Source organism: Mirounga leonina, unplaced genomic scaffold, assembly GCF_011800145.1.
Source record: "Mirounga leonina isolate KUSES-001 unplaced genomic scaffold, KU_Mleo_1.0 Mir_224, whole genome shotgun sequence".
Classification (NCBI taxonomy): domain Eukaryota; kingdom Metazoa; phylum Chordata; class Mammalia; order Carnivora; family Phocidae; genus Mirounga; species Mirounga leonina.
In genome coordinates this window covers 4,947,561-4,973,494 of record NW_023270615.1, presented here as the reverse complement: position 1 = coordinate 4,973,494, position 25,934 = coordinate 4,947,561, and the positions used below count along the sequence as shown (strand labels likewise).

The 25,934-nt window shown below is 41.8% G+C and overlaps 1 protein-coding gene across 1 annotated transcript in view; it reads left to right on the top strand.

The window, feature by feature from the left end:
* RORB (RAR related orphan receptor B) overlaps positions 1–25,934 on the top strand; it is a 67,310-nt gene that overhangs the window by 40,069 nt on the left and 1,307 nt on the right. The window contains exon 8 of the mRNA XM_035028965.1: positions 560–672. Coding sequence (XP_034884856.1) covers positions 560–672 — 113 coding nt within the window. The remainder of the gene's footprint in view (positions 1–559; positions 673–25,934) is intronic.

Below are 25,934 nucleotides of genomic sequence, written 5' to 3'. Positions count from 1 at the left end.
ATATAGGAAGGAAAAAAGAAAAGAATGTAGGATAGGAGAAAGGAAAGGAGGGATTATCCTATCCACCACTTAAAAATTCCACGTACAAAAAGAGCACACAGGATTAAATTTTTGAAATTGATTCATGTTTATGCTTTGCATTATAGCTTAGCTTATGGGAAGGGGGATCCTGAATACCAAAAATATTCCTGTGTGATAGATTTTCTTCTATAATTCATTTTCTTCACAAGTCATTAACTTCTACATTGAAAGAATCTAAGTATATGTCCCCCCAAAAAAGAGAGAGATGTAAATTGTCACAGATAATATGAAACACGCTATGTTTATTAGAACCATTGAGCCCTTCCCTCCATCCTCCTTTCCTGGGGTCAGTGTGTATCCAGCATTACTGTCATCCAGGTATTTCTTATAAAATATTTGTGTTTTATGTAAATAACTATATGTCTTCAGAAGCAAACTAAAACTAAGTGATTGAAATGGGTCTGAAACTCAGCACTTATATATGCAGGTGAAAGCTTACATTCCCTACCCTTCTTACCTAATTCTTTTCCTTTGTCAGACCGAGCCTGGCTGATAGAACCAAGGAAGGTCCAGAAGCTTCAGGAAAAAATTTATTTTGCACTTCAACATGTGATTCAGAAGAATCACCTGGATGATGAGACCTTGGCAAAGGTAGGTCCTCAGAGAACAGACCTAATGTCACTGAAAAAAAGCACAGTGACTAGTTATAAAGCAAGGGCATTTCTCAGCAGCAACAACTTTGGAAAGTTACCAAAGATGCATAAATGTTGAGGTGCCCCTTTTAAAAAGGAGATTAGTAAATTATAATAGATTGAGAGGAGAATGACTTTCTTCAGGAAGGATGATATTGATGGATCTCAACCCCAGGCATACAAAGACCAAGGAAAGAAACTAAGGGTGTTTTACATGAAGAACAAAAGCTTGAAGCAAGGAATCAAGTCTTCAGAATTGACATGTGATAAAGGAAGAGACTCTGTGTCACTTCAGAAGTCAGATGTGGGCCAACCTTAAGAGTAGGGAGATTTTTTATTCAAAATCAGAACTATAAAATGATAAGAATTGCTGAACAAAGGTGTAAACCATTGTGAGGTAGTGAGCTCCCTGGCATTGGTCGTATTCTAATAGATACGGCTTGGTTTTCCGTCAGATGTGTTGTAAATCGGAGTCCTTCCCAGAGTAGAAGATTAGACTGGTTACTTGTAAATTTTCCTTCAATTCTAATCTTTTCACACAAGATTTGCCCTGGGGTTCCTTCAAAATGGTGAAGTATCCCAAGGGCAAAATGCATGCAACCTGCCATCAATTTCTTTGTTCAGCTTAATTAAGATAGTGATCTTTAAGAAGAGTTCTGAGAAGAGATGTTTACCAGAGTAAAATTCTCATAAGGAGAAGACGTAATTTCCTAATGATTGAAACTCAGCATTATTTTAGATCTTAAAGTATCTTGGATTTCTTAAGAAATGGAATTTTTTAGAGGGCAAGCAACTAGGAAATGGAGCATATTCTTGGTTGAAGACGATAGGAAGCCTAGTCTATAATCATTAAAACCCTCCCACTGCTCTTAAAGTTCTTTATTTTTTAAAAAGGGGGAAAATTCTATCAGATATTACTTTGCACATACAGAAACTCCTGTAAAAAATCTATGAATTACATATGCTGTTTCATGATGGTAACATTTTGTTAAGATGAATGCCTTACTAGGAGAGACATTTTTACACTATCGAGTGATAGTTCTCTTTAATAGAAATTCTTACTTTTTATGTGGGCAAGGACAAATCACCTGCTCTCTGCACGTCAGTTTTCTCCCAGTCAAGAGCAAAACTTCTCCATGCTTTCAGATACATTGGGCAGAAGAGATGGTTATGGAAATAATATTCATCTGTCTCTATAATTGCTCTGCAGAATATACCATAAATATATCTGGTCAATTAATGGAGGGGGATGTTTCCTGCATTTTGGATCTCCCAAAGACCTTGGTCCCCATATCTACTATCCTAAAACTAAGGTATTGATATGGGGATAATGAGGATTATCTTTTTTTTTTTTTTTTTTGCATCTGTACATTTGTTTTGAGGTTCAAATGAGATACACAGTGTGTAAATTCTCCTACTTACACCATTTTCTACCTGCTGGTGTCCTGAGGGTGGCAATCAGAGGTATTTGGGGTAGAAAGGAAACAAGAGAAAGTGTTAGAATTCACTGGAGCCAGATGACAAAGCATTGCTACCATGCATGGATGTAGGGTTTTTGTGTGGACTCTTGCTTGTAAGCCAACATTTTAATAGGATGCTCTCTCTGTGAAGTAAGGGGGAGGGATCATGAAAGAGAATGAGCACTGGACTCTAGTTGATCCCAGCCCTGAACTTCGTGGCTTTGGATGAGTCACTCTATTAATCTTAGTCTTAGATTCCTAAACTGTCAAGTGCTGGGGATGGGGGGTTGGGAATGGGCAAGTGTCTTGAGTTCCCAACCGCTTTAACACTGTAAGGACAATGGTGCCATCGACGTGTAGGCACAATCTCTCTCATGAAGCCCACCCTCCCTAAAAGGAATAATTTTATTTGTATCCAGCAAACAATATTGTATCCCACCACAGGTTCTCATCTTTTCAGAAATGCTCCTTCTGCCCCCATAGTCATGGAGCTACTCTGCCTCTATGGTGCCTCTCAAACAGTGGCAGCCATTCTTAATATTTGTAATTTATAGACACGTTGGGGAATCTGGCAGACATCATGAAACCTATCTCTAGAAGAATGTGCACATCCCCAACTGTGGTATTCAAGTCCAGGGGCTCAGGTAAATCCACAGTAAGTGGGGTAGATCTGCCTTCTGTGTAATGCGCAAAGACTATTTACAGTGCCGACCATTTTGACCCTGAATGAGTGGAACGGGCATCAGGTGAGGGGGGCAGGGCTCAGACACAGTCATTGGATTTGATCCTGAAAGAACGGTCTCCAACACACTTCCACCATGCCCACTTCCTGAAATTAAAGTTCAAGCCTTATACTTTTGACCAGATTTGGACGTAGGAAAGGTGTGAAAATTAGTAATTCTGTATCCATTACCCAGAAGATTTCAATCCCAATATATTAATCAGTTTATTTTTTAAAGCCTTATTAAAGAATCTAGTTTTCTTTCCTCATAGCATAATGCTAATATGTAGCATATTTATAATCAATCAGCAGAACCACTTCCTAGCTGAGTGACCGTGGAAAAGTGACCTAACCTCTCTGTGCTTCGGTTTCCTCACTTGTAAAGTGTGCCTAAAGATAGTGTCATGGTTATGTGGTTATTTTGAGGACTAAATGATGCTCAATATCAGCAAGCTGCATGCTCCATAATGGGTCTAGTATGTGAGTTCTACTGTTCTCGCGGACAGAAGAAATGCTATTTTGGCAGGGAAATTTTTATCCAAAAGGTGGCATATTTGAGTTAATCACTAATGGATGAGAACTATTTCAAAAAAAAGAAGGAGGGTTGAGATGGAGTATGGCCTTCCAAGTGATGGAAGAAAAGATAAGAGGTAAGAAAGTATAAGGTATATTTGAGCTACGAGTAATAGTTAGATTTGGCTGGATCCTGGATTTGAAGTCAGGAAACAAGATGACACTGGTCACTTTCATTAAGCTGATGACCCCTGCCAGGGTGAGTGAATATTTGAACTGCAGAGACTGGCGACAATCCGGTTCTCTGGCGCATGGGCTTGCTTTATTACAAGTCACAAGAATCTGGTATTCCTATTGCTCCGGCCAGAGGATGGAGGGCAAAGGAGAAAAAGGAGTTAATCTAGCTTGGGCCAGGGTGTGGCAGCGCACTGACTGAGGGCAAAGCTTGGATCTGTCTTGCTCACATCCCAGCCCTTCCCTCAGGGCAACCTCTGGGTCAGGGCCATAGCTGGAGCTTGTTTGATAGTCTTCTCCAGCCCATCCCCTCCTGTTTACATCTCCTGGTTAATTAGAGTCATGAAATCTTGTTAGGTACTCTATTTATTCCTAGCACTCCTGCAAATACATGCAACACTCCTGGGTTCTTGCCCAAAGCTTTACTGAGAAGTTTGAGAGTAGCAAACTCCATAATGACACATATCCAACAGGAAGGCATGGAGAACTCCTGGTGGGAGTCAGACCGCCAAGACTGCTCGCTCCGCCAATCCATTTCTCCAAACAGTGTTCAATTGCTTGTGCCTGGCCATGCGCTATAGAGGGACCACATCACCCTTCTGGGTGTTTTTAAACACACAGTTCTGCGCTAGTGGAAGTTCTAATTCTTCTGGATGTGGAGGAGTCTAGTGATTATGCTGAAGCTCAGAATCTCTTTCATGCTTCTCTTTCCTATTCCTGGATGGCCAGAAAGTTATTACTTGTCCCCCGTGGCTCTCCCTCTTCCAGTCACCTTTTTAAAAATTTTTTACTTAAATTCCAATTTAATTAACATATACTGTATTATTAGTTCCAGAGGTAGAGTTTAGTGATTCATCAGTTGCATATAACACCCAGTGCTCATTAGTTCAAGTGCCCTCCTTAATCTCCTATCACCCAGTTACCCCATTACCTCCCCTCCAGCAATCCTCAGTTTGTTCCCTAGAGTTAAGAGTCTCTTATGGTTTGCCTCCCTCTCTGTTTTTGGCTTTTTATTTCACTTCCCTTATGATCCTCTGTTTTGTTTCTTAAATTCCACATATGAATGAAATCATACGGTATTTGTCTTTCTCGGACTGACTTATTTTGCTTAGAATAATACCCTCTGGTTCCATCCACATCATCGCAAATGGCAAGATTTCATTCTTTTTGATAGCTTGGTAATATTCCATTGTATAGATGTACCACATCTTTATCCATTCATCTGTCGATGGACGTCTAGGCTCTTTTCATAGTTTAGCTATTGTGGACATTGCTGCTATAAAAATTGGGGTGCAGGTGCCCCTTCAGATCACACTATGTTTGTATCCTTTGGGTAAATACCTAGTAGTATAATTGCTGGGTTTTAGGGTAGCTCTATTTTTAACTTTTTTGAGGAACCTCCATACCGTTTTCCAGAGTGGCTGCACCAGCTTGCATTCCTACCAACAGTGTAAGAGGGTTCCTCTTTCTCCACATCCTTGCTAACATCTGTTATTTCCTGACTTGTTAATTTTAGCCATTCTGCCAGTCACTCTTTCACAGCCTTTGCTGCCTGTGAAGATGTCCCACCACATCCCCTCATCCATAAGGTAGTCTAAGGTTGTACCATGTTAAAGAAAACACAGTGGAGAGCTCAAGTCACCTGTGGAAAGAGACTATCCTGGACAAGAAGAATGGCTGCATCATGTGGTGACAAATTTGTTTCTTTGAGGTTCATCTCCTTCTTAGCTCTGGAAGGTTCCATCTTCCCAGGGAGAACATGAGGGGTTGAGCTGGGTGAAGTACAAGCCAACTGATACACTAACTTCTTAATTCCTAAGCCCGTTTGTAGCATAACAATAGCAAAACTGCATCATCAACACAGAGAGCAAAGTTTCTCCTTCTGTTAGAACCAAGTTACTAAATAAAAGCTTACAAGACGGAAGGCTTAGACAGCCCTATTTCACATGTTAATAAATTGAAATTTTACCGGAAAGAAATCATCCCTGGTCAGTGTAACATTAATGGTGCTCTTTTGATACAGATCTAGAAAAAAACAAACAAAAAAAACCAACCATGGTGATTTGCAGATAGAGCCTGTGAGGCAAATACTGACTGAGAGATCCGTGAAAACTGCGCAGGGTCATTTCCGTTGATCTTTCTGCTTTCTCAATGAGGTCAAAATAGGCTATGCCCTGATTAGTAATGGGATGTTTTCTCTAAAGCCTGCTTTCTTCTTGCAAGAACTGTGTTAAACTAGAATTCTTAGTAGGTGGCTCTAGGGATTTGGGGTCAATTTGAAGAGCAGTCTGTCCAGTGAGCACCTGAGGAGCTCCTACCTGTGATGAGCCTCCCCATTCCTCTACTTGGCTAGGAACTTGTTTCTTACTTCAAAATTGCTATGCTTTTTAAAAGTATAACACGTGCTGAAGAGTTCTTAAATCGTAAGTAGGTAGATAGCTCAGTGAATGATCACAAAGTTAACATAACCACTGCCCAGGTGAAACTGGGCACTTGAGAGCCCCGCTCAGGCTTCTTGGGCTTCCTCACAATGGTGTTTATGCTTTAAAATGACCCAAAGATAGGAAAAACTATAGAAAACAATTCAGCATGTCACCCAAGTTTATAAATTCCAAATCCATACTCAAGAAGCGTAGCTTTGTCCTGGGCCCGTTTTCTACTTCAGCACACGTTTATGGCGAGTTTGTCCTCTGTGACAGACGCAAGGTGGAAAATGGTGATCACATATGGTCTTAGCCTTGGGCAGTTTCCTTGCAGAGTTCCTGTGAAAGACCAGATTATTTTGGTCCATTTTAGCTGTTCCAAGTTTGCTGGCATCCACTGCATGTCCACCACCCAGAAATTCCAGGGGTTCTCCATCAGACTAATGGTCTGTAAGAAAAAAGAGAGGTCTTGCGGTGCCTGGGTGGCTCAGCCAGTTAAGCGTCTGCCTTCAGCTCAGGTCATGATCCCGGGGTCCTGGGGTCGAGTCCTGCATCGTGCTCCCTGCTCAGCAGGAAGTCTGCTTCTCTCTCTCTCCCTCGCTTGTGCTCTCACTCTCAAATAAATTAAAAAAAAAGAGAGAGAGAGGTCTTGATGTGACTTCTCATGCATCAAGTCGGAAGTTGATGTATTCGTTAGAACTCTTTGGTAACAAGTAATAGGAACCAACTCACACTAGCGTAAGCAAAGGAAAAGAAAAGAATGGAGAGAGATCTCCTGGAACCTAAGGATGAAAATGCAGAATCGAGAAGCCTTCTTAATTCTCCAGCTCATGTTTATCTCTCTTTAGGCATCTCCTTCATTCTTCTCCCTCCTTGAATACTAGCTAACTCTGCTTCCCTGGTTCACATGGTGAAATATGGCTTGCTCTTACCTTCTTCGATTACTTGTGGTTTCTGCTGCATTTAGAAAGTAACTTGCTGGCTCTCAGTCCGATGCCAGCTCCCAGCCCCAGCTGAATCAGTGTCCACTCTCATTTTAGCCAGCCAGTTCAGCATGGATGCCAAGGATGGGGTGAGGAGGGGAGGGGGAGGCTTGCAACGGGACAGATATCTCAAGTTCAATCTTACAGTCTTAATCCAAATGTCCAGGTTTAGCCAGACAAACACCCAAAAAAAGAAAAGCGAATGGGCACGTTAAATGGATGTATTGAGCCTCACATGATGTGCCCAGTTTTTATCAGTGCTTCTGAAGTTTCCTCCACTTTGGTCAAACCATTGTTGGTTTCCTGCTTCAGGCTGGAGGGCATCTTGATGGCCTGGAAGCCCCTGTGAACAAGATCACTAGTCTTACCTTCTGCATGTTCCATTTTTCCACATCAAACGTCCTCATTATAAAATTGTGGATTTTCTCATAAAACCACCCTCTGGAAAGAAGCACAGGATTATTATCTCTTCTCCAACAGCGGCTTTTTCTTCTCATAGACCCCTGTAGGTATAAGCTAAAGCTTCCTTCGTATAAGAAATGCTCGTCATAAGAGAGAGATGAATGTGAAAATGCCTTTTTCTAGACCCTCTGTCTACTCCTGCTGCAGGGATTATTTAAACATGAAGAAATTTCATGATGATTTGAAATCGACTACCCCCTCCATCTCCAAGTGCTTCTGGATCACTTCCCCAGCTGTTTAAAAAGTTGTTGAGCCGTTAACTGCTGCTGAGGCCGCTCGGAGCTCCCTTTGAAATAGGGGTCCCCCAGCTGCAGTACGTAATATTAATGAGCAATAAGTGACTACCTGCTGCTTCCTCCGCCTGCCCTCCTGGCCCTTCTTGCCTCCGGAGTGATGGATGCCCCTATCAGCATTTCTATTTCCACAGCTGATCGGACGCCTTTAAATCAGCCTCCTCCAAGAGCACACAGGTTAGGGAAGCTCTTTGCTTTCCTTGGTGCTCTTTGCTCACGTGGCCCCAGTGCACTTCACAAAAAGCAATTCTCATCATCCGGCCCATTATACAGATGAGCAGCAGGGACAGGATCCAAATCCCATAAAAGAGGGAAGAAGTGGGTCCTGAACCCACTTGAGCCCCAGTTTGGGCCAGCAAAGAAGCAAGAGTCCATACTCACTTTCCCAAAACCGAACACATAGTTAAGTATTTCCAAATGCACATGAGCAACTATAGAAGGGTTGTCCTCTTATGCATTTAATGAGAAATTAATGCATAAGAGGACAATTCCTCCCCTTCCCTAAAGGAGCAAAAAAATGCTTTTAAGAATTGTAGTATATAGGATCCCACTTTATAAATCCCAGTTTACTAAATGAGCAGGTTAATTGCTACAAGAAAATGAAAATATGATTTTGCTTTTTTCATTTCAACAAAAGTAAATGGCTGATTTCCACACGCATTAACACATGACCCAATTTCCAGTGCTTGGTTAAAGGGTTAAGTTGGTTTCTTGCCCACCCCCCATGTCATTGGGTTGAACAATCATGGCCTTGACTGTTCCTTGAAGGAAGCGTTATGTGGGAATGGAAGCATAGCACCAAACCCATATATCGCCACCATGTGCCAGGCACTGCTCTAGACGGTTTGTGTTGACCCAGTTAACCCTCCCAACAACTCTCTGAGGTAGGGACCATCTGATGGATAATGAAGCTGAGAAGTTAAGTGACTTGCCCAAGCTCACACAGCTGTAAATAGCACATACAGGATTCAAACCCAAGCAGTCAGGATTTAAAACCCTGTTATCACCAGGCGAATCCTCTCTATGGTCTATCTGTGTCCCATAGGGAACTCAGGAATTCTATTACTTGTCCCCCACCAAACTAACAGAGCCAAGCAAATGGAACCTCCCCTCTCTGAGGATGATAAATTCTCTGTCTCCTGAAAAGGAGCTAACTTTCCACTCAGCCCCCAGGACTGTTTCAGATATGATACAGAATTTACTTTTCAATTTTGAAAGTCAGTTGTAAATTTGTAAGATTTGGACCTCTGTAATAGTTTTTTTTTTTTTAATGTCCATTCCACGGACCAGTCCATCAGCATCCCAAGGGGTGTTTGTCTCAAACATGGAGGCTGAGCGCCACCTAGACTTACTGACACAGTCCCTAAGGGTAGATCCCAGGAATCTGCATTTTTAGGAAGCGCCCCAGTGATTCCTATGCAGAGTAAAGGTTGACAGTCATTATGGAATCGCATCTGGAAGTTTTCGGAGCTCTGCATATCATCAGTTCAACTGCAGATGATTATAGAAAGCTTTCAAACCCTCTCCGCATTCAGTAGCTATTTCAGGGAGATTGTAATGTGTAAGAAGTGTTCCAAATTGTTGTAGTCTCAGTCTGTGTGAACCAGCTGGTTGAGAGAGCTTGGATAATTTCCCAGGGGACTTCAGTGAAGTGGACCCTGGTATAGTCTTTACCTATGAAAATATAGAAAAGACACTGTCTTCCACCCTGGACCCAAAGTGACTCTTTCGGAATGCGATTCTGATCATCTCTCTCTTTTGCTGAAAAACCCTTCCAAAGAGCCTTGATGTCAACTTGCATATACTGGCCATGCCCATCTCTCCCGCTTTTCCGTCAAACATGCTCACTCACCGCTCCGTTCTTCCAATGCTCCAGGTACCACAGCAGCATCACCCATGGCTCCGGGGCATAGCATGGACCTCAGCATCTAGTCAGCATCCACTCTCCCTTCAGAGCTCAGCTTAAGTGGCTCTTTCTCAGGGAAGCCCTGAGAATAGAACATTCTGTTCTCTACCACTTCTAACCCATTCCTGCATGGCGCCCACCAGCTTTCCAGTTGCTTTTGACTGTGTGATGCCATTATTCACATCTGTCTTCACAAGCAGGTGATAAGCAAGAACCATACTGTCTTGTGCACTTTGGTGTCTAGCAGTGCCTGTTGCAAGTTCAAGTAACATCCTGTTGGAAAGAAAAGTCTTGATTCTCAGTCTAAAATTTAACATCCATTCTATAAACAAAGATTTCACATTTTTCATTTCCACCCCTATCATTAAGCAGCTGTGGGAATGGAAAGCCCAAACCCCAGACTTCTTTATGTGTTCTAGATCCCTTTAATGAATACATCAACAGCTCTGATCCTGATGCTGTTTTTGAATTGCTCATAGTGTGGTTATACACTCATTCGTGGTTAAAAGAAAACTTAATGGAAGTGGAAATTTTTTATTTTGAAGAGCCACAAAGTAACTAATTATCTATTTCCTCTTTCACTTCAAAGGCTGAAATGGTTTCTTATTATTGAATAGGGCAGGGAGCACATGACCCTAATTGGTGATTAGATGGGGTTTATTTAATTTTATTTTACCACCACTTTCAAGTGAACCTTTGGTCAGCTGTATGAACTAGCAGGCTTATCTTTTGTGAAAATGTTCTCTACAGGAGGCACATCTTATTCCCACAGTCATTTGATCATAATGACACTTGGTTTTAGGCTAATTTTGTCACGAAATGATGAATTCTAAGTGTTCCTAAATTATAAATATGTTAAAAGCCAGAGTTGTTCATCTCCTAAGACCTACGTAGCATTTTGCAAACTGTGGACATTTTAAATTATTATAAAACACTGTCTTCTGGGTATTTGAACTCAAAAAATCACATCCCACATAATACATATATATCAAAATCTAGCAATTACAAGTGGTTGTTCCCCCACGAGTTTTTTTTTTAATGCCTCCCTGAGGAAGCAAGTGCCAGTGACCTCCCAAATTCTCTCTTGATTAAATATAGGTCTCATTTTATGCATTACCGCGGAAAAGAATGAGAAAGATTCAGGCAAGCTAGTGAGCAAAGCAGTCCCGAGGATTATGGATCACGCCTCGTACAGTTTAGATTACACCTTCCTTACATGGTCGCCTTCCAAAACTGAAAATCTCACATTCATATCAGAAAACTCTGTGGGAAATGATAGATCATATTAGCTAACAATTGCGATTCATGCCTACACTATTCTTAACACTTTTATATGAATTACCTCCGTCCACACAACAACCCAAGGAAGTAGGAACTGTGAGTAAGCCCATTTTACAAACGAGAAAAACGAGATAGAGTGTATCACGGCCACCCAGCCCTTTAGCGATTTTGGAACCAGGATTCTGACTCAGTCAGCCCGGCTGCAAAGCACCCACTCCTACCAATCAAACTCGACTACCTCCCATACACACTTTATTTAAGAACAGTGAATCAGGACGCCTGGCCCTGCGTGCTTGCTTTCTCTATTTTACCTTTCGAGGATGGGGGTGGGAGGCGCGATTTGTTTTGTTTTGGCGGAAAGGAGAAGCCGAGAGTGAGCCTTCTTTCTTTCCGAACATCTTTTTCCAAAGCCATTTGCCTTCATCTGAGGAGGAAGGACACTGATTCAGAAGACAGAGCACTAATGAGCTTCCTTCCCCCTCTGTCCCCTCCCCCATCTCTCCCCACTCTGCAGTTAATAGCCAAGATCCCCACCATCACGGCGGTCTGCAACTTGCACGGGGAGAAGCTGCAGGTATTCAAACAATCACATCCAGACATAGTGAATACACTCTTTCCTCCATTATACAAGGAGCTCTTTAATCCTGACTGTGCCACCGTCTGCAAATGAAGGCGACCAGAGGATTCTCTCCTAGTCATGGAATGCATCACCATTAAGACAAAAGCAATGTGTTCATGAAGACTTAAGAAAAAATGTCTACTGCAACATTAGGAATGTCCTGCACTTAATAGAATTATTTTTCACCGCTACAGTTTGAAGAATGTAAATATGCACCTGAGTGGGGCTCTTTTATTTGTTTGTTTTTGAAATGACCATAAATATACAAATAGAGGACACTGGGTGTTATCTTTTTTTTTTTTAATTTTATTTTATTCGGGTATGTTTTGGGAGACAACTGTTTATAGAATTTTATTGTAGATATATACGAGAACAGAGCGGTACTTTACATGATTACTTTTCCTGTTAATTGTTCAAATATAATTTAAGAAAATTCCACTTAATAGGCTTACCTATTTCTATGTTTTTAGATAGTTGATGCATGTGTAAATTTGTAGCTGTCTTGGAAAGCACTGTGCATGTATGTAATAAGTATATAATATCTGAGAATATTATATATGACTATTACTTACACCTGCACATGCACTGTGGCTTAAAATACCATACCCACTAGCGAAGGAGGTTCAGTCAGGCTCTCTCATATTATTTCCCTTCTGTGTTATATGTTACCTTTATGTTAGACAATCAGGATTTTGTTTTCCCAGCCAGACTTTTCAACTATCGTCTACGGCAGGATGGTACCAATTCAGAGAAGTCTATAAAGGAATAAATATAACGCACAGCCTCTGTATAAGAACTCTAGCTCTATCAGTGACATCAAAGCCTTGTCAGGATGGTAAATATTGAGGGGGGGTGGGGGGAGGTATTTGGAAGCCATTTTCCTGTTTTAAGAATTAGGCCACAGATAATATTGTGGAGTCCAGGACTTTTTTTAACCAAACAGTCACTGTTTCCTATCTTTCACCAGGACACGCAAAACACTTCTTTTTTTCCTTTGGATTTCGGGCTGGGAAAGAAACTGATTTTGGTGCTTATTGTATCTTCAGCAGAGAAATGCAGTCTGTAGGTTTGACCACCAGCAATTTTTTTCTAATAAAATTAGAGTCACAGCAGAAATCAGAACCCAGGGTCCGGATGCCATTTCATGTAAACATGTTCTCTCTAACCTGTTTTGTTTTGGTTTGGGTTTTTGGGGGGGCTTTTTGGGGTTTTCTTGTGTTGTTGTTGTTGTTTTTTGTTTTTGGCAAAGAAGAAGTAGAAAGAGCACCTACAAAGTAAAGAAGCAGTTCTTTATGTGCATTCTCTTTGCTAAGTTTGTTAGAAAACGCAGCAATAAAGGGGGAGGCAGGATTTTATATGTCCTTCTAGTGTGGGGCCTCTAATTTCTCTCAACTCCAAAATGCTGTACTGTAAGCACAGAGCAAGAACTCGACAGATCTGAGTTATTCTGTAGAACTAATACACCCCAAAGCCAAAACTATTTCCTATGCAGTTTGACATTGCATCATCCATCTAGCGTGGGCTTACTTTTTTTTAGCAACTTGCACAAAGTACAGAATGCAAGAGGCGAGATGAGGTTGAGTGAATTCAGACTTCCTAGGACAAGTGTTCCCGCTCCACCTGCTCTGCAAGCCAGCTGAGGACCAGGAAAACAGAAACCCCAAGCAGCCTGTTCGGCCTGAGCTCTGGAGGCCCAATGCCTTGGGTCGTAGCTGACCCCAAACAAGAGTAGTTAAAAAAGGAAGCTAGAGCCGAGCTTTGTGTAAAAGACAGTGACATGCACCATCTCCCGTAAGCGTAAGCGTAGCCCAGCCGCGGACTCACGAGGCCCCGCCCTTTCCTCATCAAACACGCACGCACACCTGCTTCGTAAAGTTTCCATCAGTGGAAACTTTGATTTCCTTTTAATCTCTGATGCTCTCCTAAAGTTACATGGTCTTAAGAGCCATCTCCGCGATGCCACAGAACCCCTCCTTCACGATCAGACCGTAGTGCTAGTCTTTTCTTCTAGAGGACAGAGCCTTTTCGCACCTCATGATTGATGAATTCCAAACCCATGGGGAAAAACAAAAAGGCTTTAAAATAATGACTCTCTTTCTCAACTACTGTTATATTCAATTAATTTAACTACATTGAACCAAATTACCTTCGGTGTCTAAGAAGACAGCTGCAGACTGCATATTATGCCGCTGCAGGGACTTGGTTGTTTCTGGTGTAAATGTCACTCCTGCTAGCTCTTTGTATAAAGAATTAATTCCAAGAGTCATATTTCCTTCTAATGGAAAGATTACTTTACTGATTGCTAGGAAAACAGGGTAATGGAAGGCGCTCAATTAAACCAAGCCGTTTCCAAATGCAATGTATGTTTTATGATTGGCTTGTGATAGGCAATGCTTAATGTGTCTACTTGGTGTTTCCCTTTGAGCTTTGAACTTATGTCAGACTTTGTTTTCATTGTTCTGTTGGCCTAGTGTTTTCCGTTGTCGGCCTGTAATTCCTGCTCCGTTGCAAAGGGAATCATTTGTTTCCTCCAGTCCACCTTAGAGGATTTAAATTGGCTCAGTTGATGAAGTGGCTGAGAATTTTTTCCTTCCCTGTCCCATGGGTGATGTAGAAAAAGGATTGCTCCCCACATTTGCCTCAGGAGGTCCTGGATTTGAGTTTGTTTGCCATTTCCACTAGTGCAAGCATTTCACTGGGACGGCAGGAACCTTTTGAAGCGAGGGGACAGGAAACAGCTAGCGATTGAATCAGAACAAAACAGTGGAAACCAGTACGTGCTCAGCCCGCCTCAGCAGAGAAGAGAGATGTCCATTTTGCGCCCCAGTTGCCAAATCTGTCCCTGAAAAGAGAACCCGGGCATATTTTCAGTGGTAACAAAAGCCTTTAAAAGCTGCCTTTGGAACATCTCCTATGACCCCATCTCAAGGTATTTTGAAATTTGGTAGAGGACAACTTTCTGTACCACATGCCATCTTTGTCCCTTCCCAACACCTTCACGCTACAATGCGCACTGGACGAAAGAACCCATGAGCTTCACTTCATGCTTCGTAAATGACAATCACTGCTTGATGCAGATGTTGCACTGTATCCACTCAGGGATGTTTCATTTAAAAAAAAAAAATACATCAAGGAGGAAGGGGAAAAAAAACAGGAAAATGACAACAAAACATAAACGGCATAAATTAAATATGCCAACAAGAGAACCTCTCTGACAAGGCTTTCAGAACAATAAGCAGTAACTCTGTGCTGTTAACTGTGTGGACTTGCTGGAAAGTTGCACACGAATAAGGACAACTTGGTCTCATTTTCTAAAATCCGCTAAGAGCCAAATAATCCAGCTTCCCTATTAATGGGAATATGCATCTCCCGAGCAAACCCAAGCTTCCTAGACAAGTCCTGAGCAGGGAAAATACAGAAATCTTAGGGGCGTTAGCGGACTCTGCCAAGGGAGGTACAGTTGTGTGAATTTGAATTCCAGTGTATCTGTGATCTGGAAAAGGAAAGGCAAATTCTGGAAGGAATATAGAGGAAGGGATTCCAAATCTGGCTTGATACGCCACACATATTCCTATTGTCCACAACTTGGGTCGTCTTTGTATCCCTTATTCTGTGGCTTCCCCCCCTTCCCCCCAGAGAATGAAAGCTGAGGGTAGAGATGTACTCTACAAACATACCCTTTCTGGATTTCCCTCATTTGAATACTGTCTTCAGGGTTCTGAAATAAAGGACCACTGTGTAGGTATAAACAGAGATAATAGTGGTCTCTTGGTTAATGTGACTTCTTGGGCAGAATCTGTGACACCTTAAATCACAGTGAACTCTGGACATTATTAGCAAGAGGTGCCAGGGAGACATCAGGACATTTCCTATCATAGCTGCCTTGTCCAACACCTAACTTCACAGCAGTCAAGCTAAATTGTTTGTAGAAAACCATACACATGACTAGTCAACTCACGCTCACTCTCCACAATCCCATGTGTACCAGGCTTGAATGCAAAAGCGATTCTTCTGTCCCAAGGACAACCTAAAACTTAACGAGTTTTTTAAAACATTGGTCAGATGCAAATGATGTGCGTTTTGTTGCATGTGCTTTGTTTCCATGTATTATAGAAGCAAGGAAAAATTCCACTGCTGTTGGAAATTAGAAATAACTTTTTCCTGACTCTCTTCTCTCTGTAAACGTGTGCTTCCAGTGAAGTTCCTACAGTTGGCAGTAAACTCAGGCAGGGATGCCTGTGCCCTGACAGAGCCACCGTCCGATAGAACAGCAATAACTTGAAAGTATGCATCTGTAGTGAACCTTTGCAGAGTCCCCTGTATCAAGAAGATGAAAAGTCCACCATCTGCTTTAGATGAAGTGATATTTAATTTTTTGTTTCCAACTGCCAATAAAAGCAGCAGGCTGGTATGGGAAACCAGGTGGGTCATTAGACAGGAGTTGACAACCTATTTTGTGGAAGGGCGCGAGGACAGGTCTCAGGACCCAGAGGCACATGTTCATTTGAAGCAAGGGTTAAAAATTCAAAAGCCTAAAAGGGCCAGGGAGTTGAAGCAAATGAGCGAGAGCAGTTCAGTGGCCAGCCGGCAAGGAAATGCCCCATCTGAAAAGGGACATCCCAAGGCCAGCTAAAGCCCAAGTGTTGCTAACACTTCTGAATCTTATAAAATCTCCCTAGTTGTAAGTGATGTCAGTTGATTCAGAGCTGAGGGCAGACCAAACAAATACATCTCTGAGAAGAGGGTCCACGGTCTGCAACCTCTGGTTTAAAGCAAAATTGAATCTAGGGGCCTGTTTCCTGGAGTAAGTCTGGCCAGACAGGACTCCGAATGAATTAGAGAGGGGGGTGGGGGTGGGTGCGGAGCTCTTGCCCACTGATACTCAACTTGGTTTCCACATCTGACTGTCACTCCCAGAGGATATAGTAAGAGTGTAGGGGGGAAAAAAAAAGGCATCTAAAAATGCAAGCGATTCAATTTAACGATGGCTTATGAGAGACATTTCTATTTGTCTTGCCCAGACTCCTAGCTTCATAGAGCCAGGTGGCTAGGTTTCTTGCCACTTTCTTCTTGTCAAACGCATGATCTTTACGCTTTTGAGTCTCGATGTGTCTCTTTGGATACGTGGCTTCGATATCTGTGACACGTGTTTACTTTCCCTTAGTTGTATCTGCAGAATGTATTCTGTAGTCATGATCACGCAGTCCTCCATGTTCTGAAGTGCGGGACCTGGGATTCCTATGCAGCTGATGGAGGTTGTCTGTTTGTGCACTTTTTGCCTAAGCTGCTGAAAATCCTCCGAAGTGAATTGGCCATAGTAATCTTTGCCTCCTGCATGACTGTAAGCACGACCTCCAGTGGATCAGAAAAAGCAGTTCAGTGATTGTTCTCATGGCCAAACTAAAGCACAAGGTGACCGGCATTGAATAGACCCAGTTGAGGGAGGCGCAGAGTGTCCACACCCCAGCTGGGCAGCATGATCCTTCTTTTAAACCCTACTCTTCTGGCGGGGGCTGGTGGAGGGCATCTGCGTGCCTCCATCCTGAGCACATGCACACACACGTTAGGTACGTCTGAAAAGCTACAGATCGCACATCCAAGCACAGTACTGTCTGCTTCATTTGAGGAACACACACACACACACACACACACAGAGTGCAAACTACACCCACAGAAAACTGAGTATGTATTGTAGAAATGTAGAGGAAAAATAAAAATATTTTTTCAAATGTAATTACTTTTAATATATGCTTGTGGAAGGTCTAATACAATGTATGCTGTCTCTGTAATTTTTGCTGTAAATAACTGGAGACAGTGAATACACTGATTTTTCTATGTCTCTGTTTAAGCTTAAGACTTTGTAACAATTTTTTTAGAGGGGGAAAACCAACAAAGAGCAAATATGTACTTGCTTCCTTTCTGCGTATTCTGCGTGTTATGTACTTTTCAGAAACTGGTTGTTAACCGTTTAAGCATCTTGACGGGTCATTGGTGTTAAGTGTATGCTTCTTTTTGTAATACAGCTGAGAAAGGGACAGGGCTGTCCATTAAATCTGCTCCAAAGAATTTGTACTGAAGACCGGCCCAAGACCTGCAAACACTATCTGAACTAGACAATGTGAGGAAAGAAAGTTTAAAAAAAAAAAAAAGTTGCCTCAGTAAGTCATCTTTCCTTATAGCAAGTGGCTTTGTCCAGATCCTTTCTGCATGGACTAGCTTAAGGAACAGAAACCCTGCTTTCTGATGAACAAACTATTTTTGTACATGTTGATTTCTTATGAATAACCTGAGGTCAGATCACTCATTCGCTGAAGCCATAACTGACCTTCACCAAATAAATGTTGTGAAGAACCTGGGGGAGGGTTGGGGAGACACCGAGAGGGAGGAAGATCGAAGGTGTCATGAGCTGTAACCACACAGGCAGGAGCAAGTCTGATGAACCTGATGCTTTTCCTGCATCCCAAATATGACTTTAAAAGGCTAGTATTTTATGATGATCGATTTATAATAAAAAAAAAAGATATTTAGATTTAAATGAGACTTTCCAATATTTTTTAAATCCCTGACAATGCTTCCCTGCTTTTAGGATTGAGAGAAACGATTTTCATCTACTTCCCACATTCAGAGATTTGATTTTTATGTTAGCTCCAGCCTACACGTGTAAAGTGAAAAACGACTGCAAGTCCTCCAGCAGTTGGAACCACGGGCTGCCAGGGGGCTCGGCTGCGCCTCCCAAACAGGATGCACCTAGAGGGGCCACCGTGAAGCGCAGTTGATACGTCTTATTAGCATGCACACCACGGTTGGCAATGCACAAACGTTGCACTGCCAAACACATGTAAAATAAAAGTATTCACTCTAAGACGCATAATAATTATACTTTTTTAAAAGAATAATGCCTCCTATAGTCACCATTGATTTTTCTGGAGCTTAATCACATTATTACCATGTATTATTATTGGCCTATAGAGGCAAAAGGCAAACTACAAATAAACCCCGTGACATCTAGTTTTAAAATCTACAATTTTCTGATCTCTCTCTCCTTGTTTAATATATAAGCCCTAATTTCTGTGTACGTGAGTAAAACTGCAGCCTGAGTCATTTAGGAAGTAAGCATTGAGTTGTTTTTTTTAATTATTATTATAAATATACTAGAATAAAACAGCACTCCCTAACAACTAAAAAAAAAGAGTTTTATATTACTTTAGAATGTAATAGGTTTTTGTCCTTATTTTATGTCCTGTAAATTATTAGTTGAATACTGTTAGCATTCCCAGATAATGCACACATGATTTCTGAATGTTTTCTGTAAATGACAATCAATGTTTATGAAGTTCCCTCCTTTAATGCTGAACAAAATTAAAAGAAGAAAAAGAAAAAAGTCTCGCCTAATCATTTTCTTACCCCTGACAGGGAACAAGGAGGGGATGAAGGAGATAGACAGATTTGCCTTTGAAAACATTATCCCATGGGCTCTTAAGTTGCCCTTTCTCCAGGATCTAATGGATAATTCTTTTCTGGAAATTCCTGTGTCCTCATGGACCTGGCCTGGGTTAGAAGTGCTCACTGAGAAAAGACCCACACTTCACCGCAGTCTTGTAGCTCACCAAGTTGCAATTAAAATACGAGCAGCAGCTCTCAAAGATGGTAGCTCTCCTTTTCTAGAACTTTCATAAAAGGAGGCCCCAGCCAGCAGAGCCATGAGCAACTGCTCTGCAAACATTTTGTTGGAACAAGTCGCCACAGGCTTGCAAATAGATGTAACAATCCCTACACCTGATAAAAGCTTTCAGATAATAAATAATTGATGACTAAGTCTCTAGGTCTGATTTTTTTTTTTTAAACAAAGCAGCACCAAGCTACTCCGCCACCAAAATCAATGCCCACTAACATATGAATACTCTGAGTTTTAGGTGAAGATATAGTAGAAAGTCATTGAGGATAATCACAGACTCACAGAGATGCTGAAAAAGGCAATTCTAAGAGAGGCTGTTGATTTTTTGGGTGCTTGGAGGCCCTTGGGGTTGGGGTCCCTAGAGCTGAAATGCTCCACTAGTAGTTTAAACAAGATTTAACAGATTTTGCCCTGGTCCACACAACAAGATGAGCCTTACAAAGCCATAATTATGTCTTTGGAACCAGTAGTGACCCATGCAGTGTGTTTCGAGCAGTGTCTCTATTCCAGACATCCAGATCCCACGTGGCCTTGATCAGAGAACACAGAAACAGAGAACTGCCCCCATCTTTCTGTTAGAGCACCATTGTGTCCCATGGTTTCTAATCAGGTCTTCAAATGACTGGTCAGAGACAGCAAATATATGATCTCAAGCTATTCCAGGTTCCTGTCAGTTTCCATCAACAACTGATCACAAAACTCTTGACTGTAAAATTATCTAATTTTTTCCCCCAGAAACCTAGATCTAGGCAGCATTAAAACACGGAAGGAAACCACTTTTAAACTCTGGTTGGACCATAGAAAATGACAGTTATTAACCTTCGATAGCATTATTAAAAATTACGAATGAAGCCATTTTTGTGCCCAAAGCACTGTTCCATTCCTAGATCCTCTTCCCTATTAAGAGTAAGAACTGGCAACATGTTTCCATAATCACACCAAGCTGGTGTGCATAAGACATTTCAGATACCGAAGGAGTAGCCAGCATTTGGCCCCCATCCCACATGGCAAACAGCTCCTTGACCCAATTAGAGAAGATGTAGAAGTGAAGCAGACCCCCTAATGCCATCTTGGTGGGGGAACGGGGTGTCTCATATGCCCAAGTCACCATGCTATACAAGCTTTCTCTCACTGTTGTCTGAACTTGAACTTGCTAAGTTTAACTGGTTGAATAAATACTACTATAAGATACTATAAAATTCTTTACAGCTCTGTCTCCCAGATCTTTAAATCTCCCAAGTTCATGAAGCAGGGCATGGCATTGTGTAAGCACTCAATAAATGTGTCAACTACATGTACTGAGATCCGGTCTCCTTTTGTAATTTTAGCTTCCCAACTATTTGCTGTCATTTCACTGGTTTTACCCTGGAGTAAATGACCCTCTTGAAGAGGCATCAGATTTAGACATGCTTTTTTACCATAAGCAGTGGAGAGGGGAAATGGCAGCCCCTTGGCAAAAGGCACTGAAAGAATGCTCTTTCCCTTCTCTTCTCCAAAGATTTAGCCAAAAGCAAGGAGAGAAAGAGTCTGAATGACTATTAGTGGTTAAACGTAACTTCCTAGATTTTCACAGAAGACTGAGCCGGGCAGGAAACAAAAATAGAGAAATCAGGGAGCCCAATTTGTAAAATAAATTGGACATAAAAGCCTGGGTTTGGCATATCCCTCTCAAATTCCCCCAGTCTGGTCTGATCAAGTCACAAAGTCTCAATCAAAAGGAAGAGAATCTGGAGAACTAATCACTCCTTGTGCTATTTCACTGTACAAGTAAGAAATTTTAGAGAAGTCACTGCTTTTTAAGAGACGGAAATTATTATAGTTGTACTCATGCACTCCTGATGCAGCAGTCAAAATGGGGAGCCCAATGTCACATGTCACCTTCATCACTGGACATTTTGCATGTGGCCAGAAGATGAGGCAAGCAAGAGAGAACATGTAAGATTACATAATAGGTTTGGACAGAGTAGGCTTATCCACCTTCCACCAATCAGAATTAATCCCATGATGCCACATAACAGCAAAGGTTATGGGAAATGTAGTCTACTTGTGTGCCACAGAGAAAAGACACCAGGTTTTGGAAACACTTAGCAGTCCTGACACAAATGTGAAAAGAATCCAAGAGAGTCTCTAATTTCCTATCAGGTACTGTAACAAACATTTATTCAACAAATATTTACTTCCACTACTATATGCCAGGCACTGTTCACTGGAAATCCAAATCATGAAATATGACAGATAAAGACTCTGCTCTTATGGTCCAAGAAAGGTGGATATACAAGAGGACAAAGACATAATATAAATAACTATAAAAGGGAAATTTTATTACAACCACTACACTAACTACAAAAAAAAAACATTACAAGATGCTCCTATACATGATCATTTATTCACTATTTAACTCTACTGTTTGAACTCATTATCACTCAATATTCACCCATCATTGCTCATTGTTTTTAAAAAAAAAAAAAAAACAATGTTAATTATTTAATTAATTTCTTAATAGTGAAACAAAATCTTCCTTCGCCTATCTTTTACCCCCGGTTATAGCTGGTTCGGCTCATTGAGACTAGGCAGAGCAAGTGTGTGTCCAAACCTCTTTGTCCTATCAAAGCCTTAAATAAAGTACATCTTTCACTCCTGACTCCTGGTCTTCCTTTTCGCAAACTAAAAATTCTCAGTGATCCCAAACATCTCTGGCAACGTAATCTGCTCATAGAGACAAGTATTGTTCATCTGAAGAATCTCTTCAGAACCAGCAACACAGATCAATGACATGAGGGGCAATTACAGATTCTCTCTATATCACCGATAGGAGTCGTCTGTGCATTTATAACATGGCTTTTACAGACGCCTGAGTTTTAAAAATGTAGGCTTTGTTACTCTTCAGGTAGGCAACAGATCAGGAGAGGATTACCCCTGAAAGGAGTTGGCTGCAAACAGTTCCCAAGAGAAGGGGGCACCCATGCCATGCCATGCAAGGCCACGTGGGGAAGCACCAGGTTGGTCAGGAGGCAAAGGAGTGAGGGAGAAACCCAGGAAAGAGCTTTTCTTGTGGTTTCCATGGCAAGGAACTGATGAGGCAAGATAAATAGGTTTAGGGTTGGCTAATTTGGATAACTGGATTTGGATCCTTTCAGCTGGCTCTGGAGTTTAGGAAGTATCTCCTCTCCTCCTCAGTATCTGGCCCTGGGGGATTAGGGTGGGGGGATAGTGAGCAGAGTGTGAGAGCTCAATAAAAGAAGTGGTTGGGGCAGGGACTCTGAATTGGTCACTATGCATTTGAAAGAGCCCACTCAGGGGCATCACTTACTATCCTAGGAACTGGTTGGCCCTGGGAGTGGGCAAGTCTTTAGTCTTTGCAGGGTCAGGCCACAAATGTCAAAGCATCACAATAAAAAGACATGCTTAATACAAATTGATTTGTGCACATTGACCCACAAGGGAAAATACCAGATCCCAAATCTTACACGTGAAGAACAGAACAATTTCTGTCTTTCGTGGAAAGATATTTTTTGAGATAATCCTCTGTGTTTTTCCATTTTCCCTCCTCTGGGTTCAGATTCACACCTTAGGTTCCTTGTCATCCCTTCCTTCAAGGACTTTTACAAGGTAGAAAACTGAGTCCCAGGCTCCTGAGTCCCTGCCCCAGCAAAGATTATTCTTTCTCACATAGAGCCTCAAGGAAGAGAATTTTCATCTTCAAGGTGTAGATCATGAAGAAATATGCAGTGATTATGCTGACTGGAACACACACACACACACTTACTCCCAATTTCTAGGCACGACAGAGACCTCCCTATGAGGGGGGCACCGTGATACTTCATTCAGCTCTTATTAGGCACCTACTATGGCCAGACAGTGTGTCAGTCATCACAATAAGAGTCTGCTAGGGCTGCTGTGAGCAAGAGCCACAAACTGGGTGGTTTAGTGACAGAAATGTATTATCTCCCAGTTCTGGGGGCTCGAAGTCCAAGATCAATATGTCGGCAGGGTTGGTTCCTCTGAGGGCTGTGAAAAAGAATGTTCCGTGCCTCTCACCTAACCTCTCAGGTTTTCTGGAAATCTTTGGTGTTCCTCAGCTTATAGAAACATCATCCCGATCTCTGCCTTCCTCTTCACCTGGCATGTCCCCTGTGTGCACGTCTGTGTCCAGATTTCTCTCTTTTAGAAGTCATATTGGATTAAGGCCCATATTTGAATCTCATTTTAACTTGATTCCCTCTGTAAAGTCCCTATCTCTAAATAAGATCACATTCTGGGGCACCTGGGTGGCTCAGTCTGTTAAGCATCTGCCTTTGGCTCAGGTCATGATCCCAGGGTCCTGGGATCGAGCCCCATGTCAGGCTCCCTTCGGCGGGAAGTCTGCTTCTCCCTCTGCCTGCCGCTCTGCCCACTTGTGTGATCTCTCTGTCAAATAAATAAATAAAATCTTTAAAATAAATAAGATCACATTCTGAGGAACCGGGGGGTTAAGACACCAACCTCTCTCTCTTTTTTTTTTTTAAGGGATACAATTCAGCTAATAAAAATTAGGGAGAGAGTCATGAACAGACAAGTTTCTTCCTCTCAGACAGTGTGCATTCCTCTGATATTCTGTTAAGTTCCCACCCATTCAATGAGAGGATACTCTAAACTGATCTCAAGAAAATAAAGGTTTTTTCCTGAATGTCTGTATGAACCAACAATACACAGATTATGCAACTTGTTCATAACACAAAGGAAAGAGGTCACAGCAGCATTAGAAAATAACGGGGCAGAGGGAAGAGATAAGGTTGTTTAAAGAATGCTATAGGAGGCATTTAAGGGGTAAGTGAAGTAAGTGGGAATTCGGAGATTCAAATATGGCCAGCCAATCCCAAACCTGCCATCATCCTTCCATGCACTTTTCCCAGAGACCAAATGTCCCACCTCTCTATTCAAACATGAACTGAGAATTTATACTTTCTCACAGCCAGCTAAAAATGTTTAACCAGGAGGGTGGAGAATGTAATTAATAATCCCTGTACAGCTCCAAGTGGCAATAGGAGGGATCTGCCAAACAGCAGGGAGGTTTTTACCAGAGCTGTGATCCATGTGGATACTACTCAGTATCATCTAGAATGTGTTCACCACTTCCTCCTTGGTACTCTCCATCCTCATCACACTTTACAAACCTAAAGCCCTGCAGTTTTCTTTCTTTCTTTCTTTCTTTCTTTCTTTTTTTTTTTTTTTTGCCCTGCAGTTTTCTAACACGTTTGGGTAAAATGCCATTTTACTGACTGAGGGTTGGCGGTTGGTAAGTGGGGGAAGCAGTCAGGAAAGATTTTGCCAAAATAACTCTCATGTCCCTCAGTCTGCAGAAACTTTCCCTCCACAAGCCCCTCATCCACATCCTTGGTCAGGGAATTCTTGTTCATGAAGCCTGGAAACTCCCTATACACATATTAGACAAGACAGAAACATGACACACATGGAAACTGTTGTTTTGTTTGTTTTTGTGCTTAAAGCCATTGAGCTCTAAGAGGTTTCTGGTCTTGGAAGAAAAAGCCAGAAAAATATCGGTCATTAAAATAATACCCCCCTGCAAAAAATCCCTTGGTGTACATCTTAATTCTACATCGTCCAGCTTAAAAAAAAAAAAAAAAATCTTTATTTTTTTTTATTAAAACTAATTATTCCAGGTTTGTGAGGGGATAGGGGCTTTAAGTTTTCTCTAAGTTCTCCCTTCCAAAACACCATCCCCCCCACCCCCCAGAAATTGAGAATTAAATTCCTAAAAGTAATGTTATAGGAACGTGTGGACACTCATCCCTCGGATGGTTAAATGGCTTCGTGCTATGGGAAATACTGATCTACTTCTTAGAATTTAAACCTCTCATCCAGACAGATTCAAGGCAAGAGTCAGGCTGCTCTTTCTAAATCATGTTTCAGAGAGGACTCCCAGGTGCCATCTAGACAGTTCTGCCTCATGTCCTGCTTTTACCTCACTCACGCCTTCCCCTTCACCCCACGAGAACAAATGCCTATCCAACTGCCCTCAATGGACTATGTAGTGAAATATTCTTTAAAAATAAACTCTTCAGTGAAAGAGCCCAGATATTTGCTCAAAATGACCAGTAAATTGTTTTTTTCCACACTAGTTTTTCACAGAGCTGGTATTAGCTATTTTGCTGCGAGTCCCCAGAGGTCAGGGATGAGAACTGCCAAAAGGCAAGGCATTGTGATCAAATGTTAAAAAAAAAAACAATCTGAACGATAAGCAGATGGAAAGAAAGCCGAGCTCAGGCCCCACATCCCGGAGTCACGTCTGTTTCCCTCATCCATTCAACGAACACAGAGTGCTTGCTATGTGCTAAGTATTATACCAGACGCCAAGGATAAAAAGATGGTTAACGTGGTCCCTGTCCTCAAGGTTTTCACAGCATAGCAGGGTAGGCAGATGGACAAAAGCAGTGATACATTTCAAAAGAAGTATTTACAGAGAGGATTCTGATAACTGTAAAGGAGGAGTCATTTTCTCTATTGTGAATAGCTGTAGGGGAAAATGGGGAGATCTAGAGAAACAGTGCCATTTGAACTGAGCCTTCAAGGGTGACAAGATGTTTATCAGAAGAAGGAGTATGGGGAAGAAGCCCCAGCAAACTGAAAGCGACAAGTCTAGAACACAAAGCA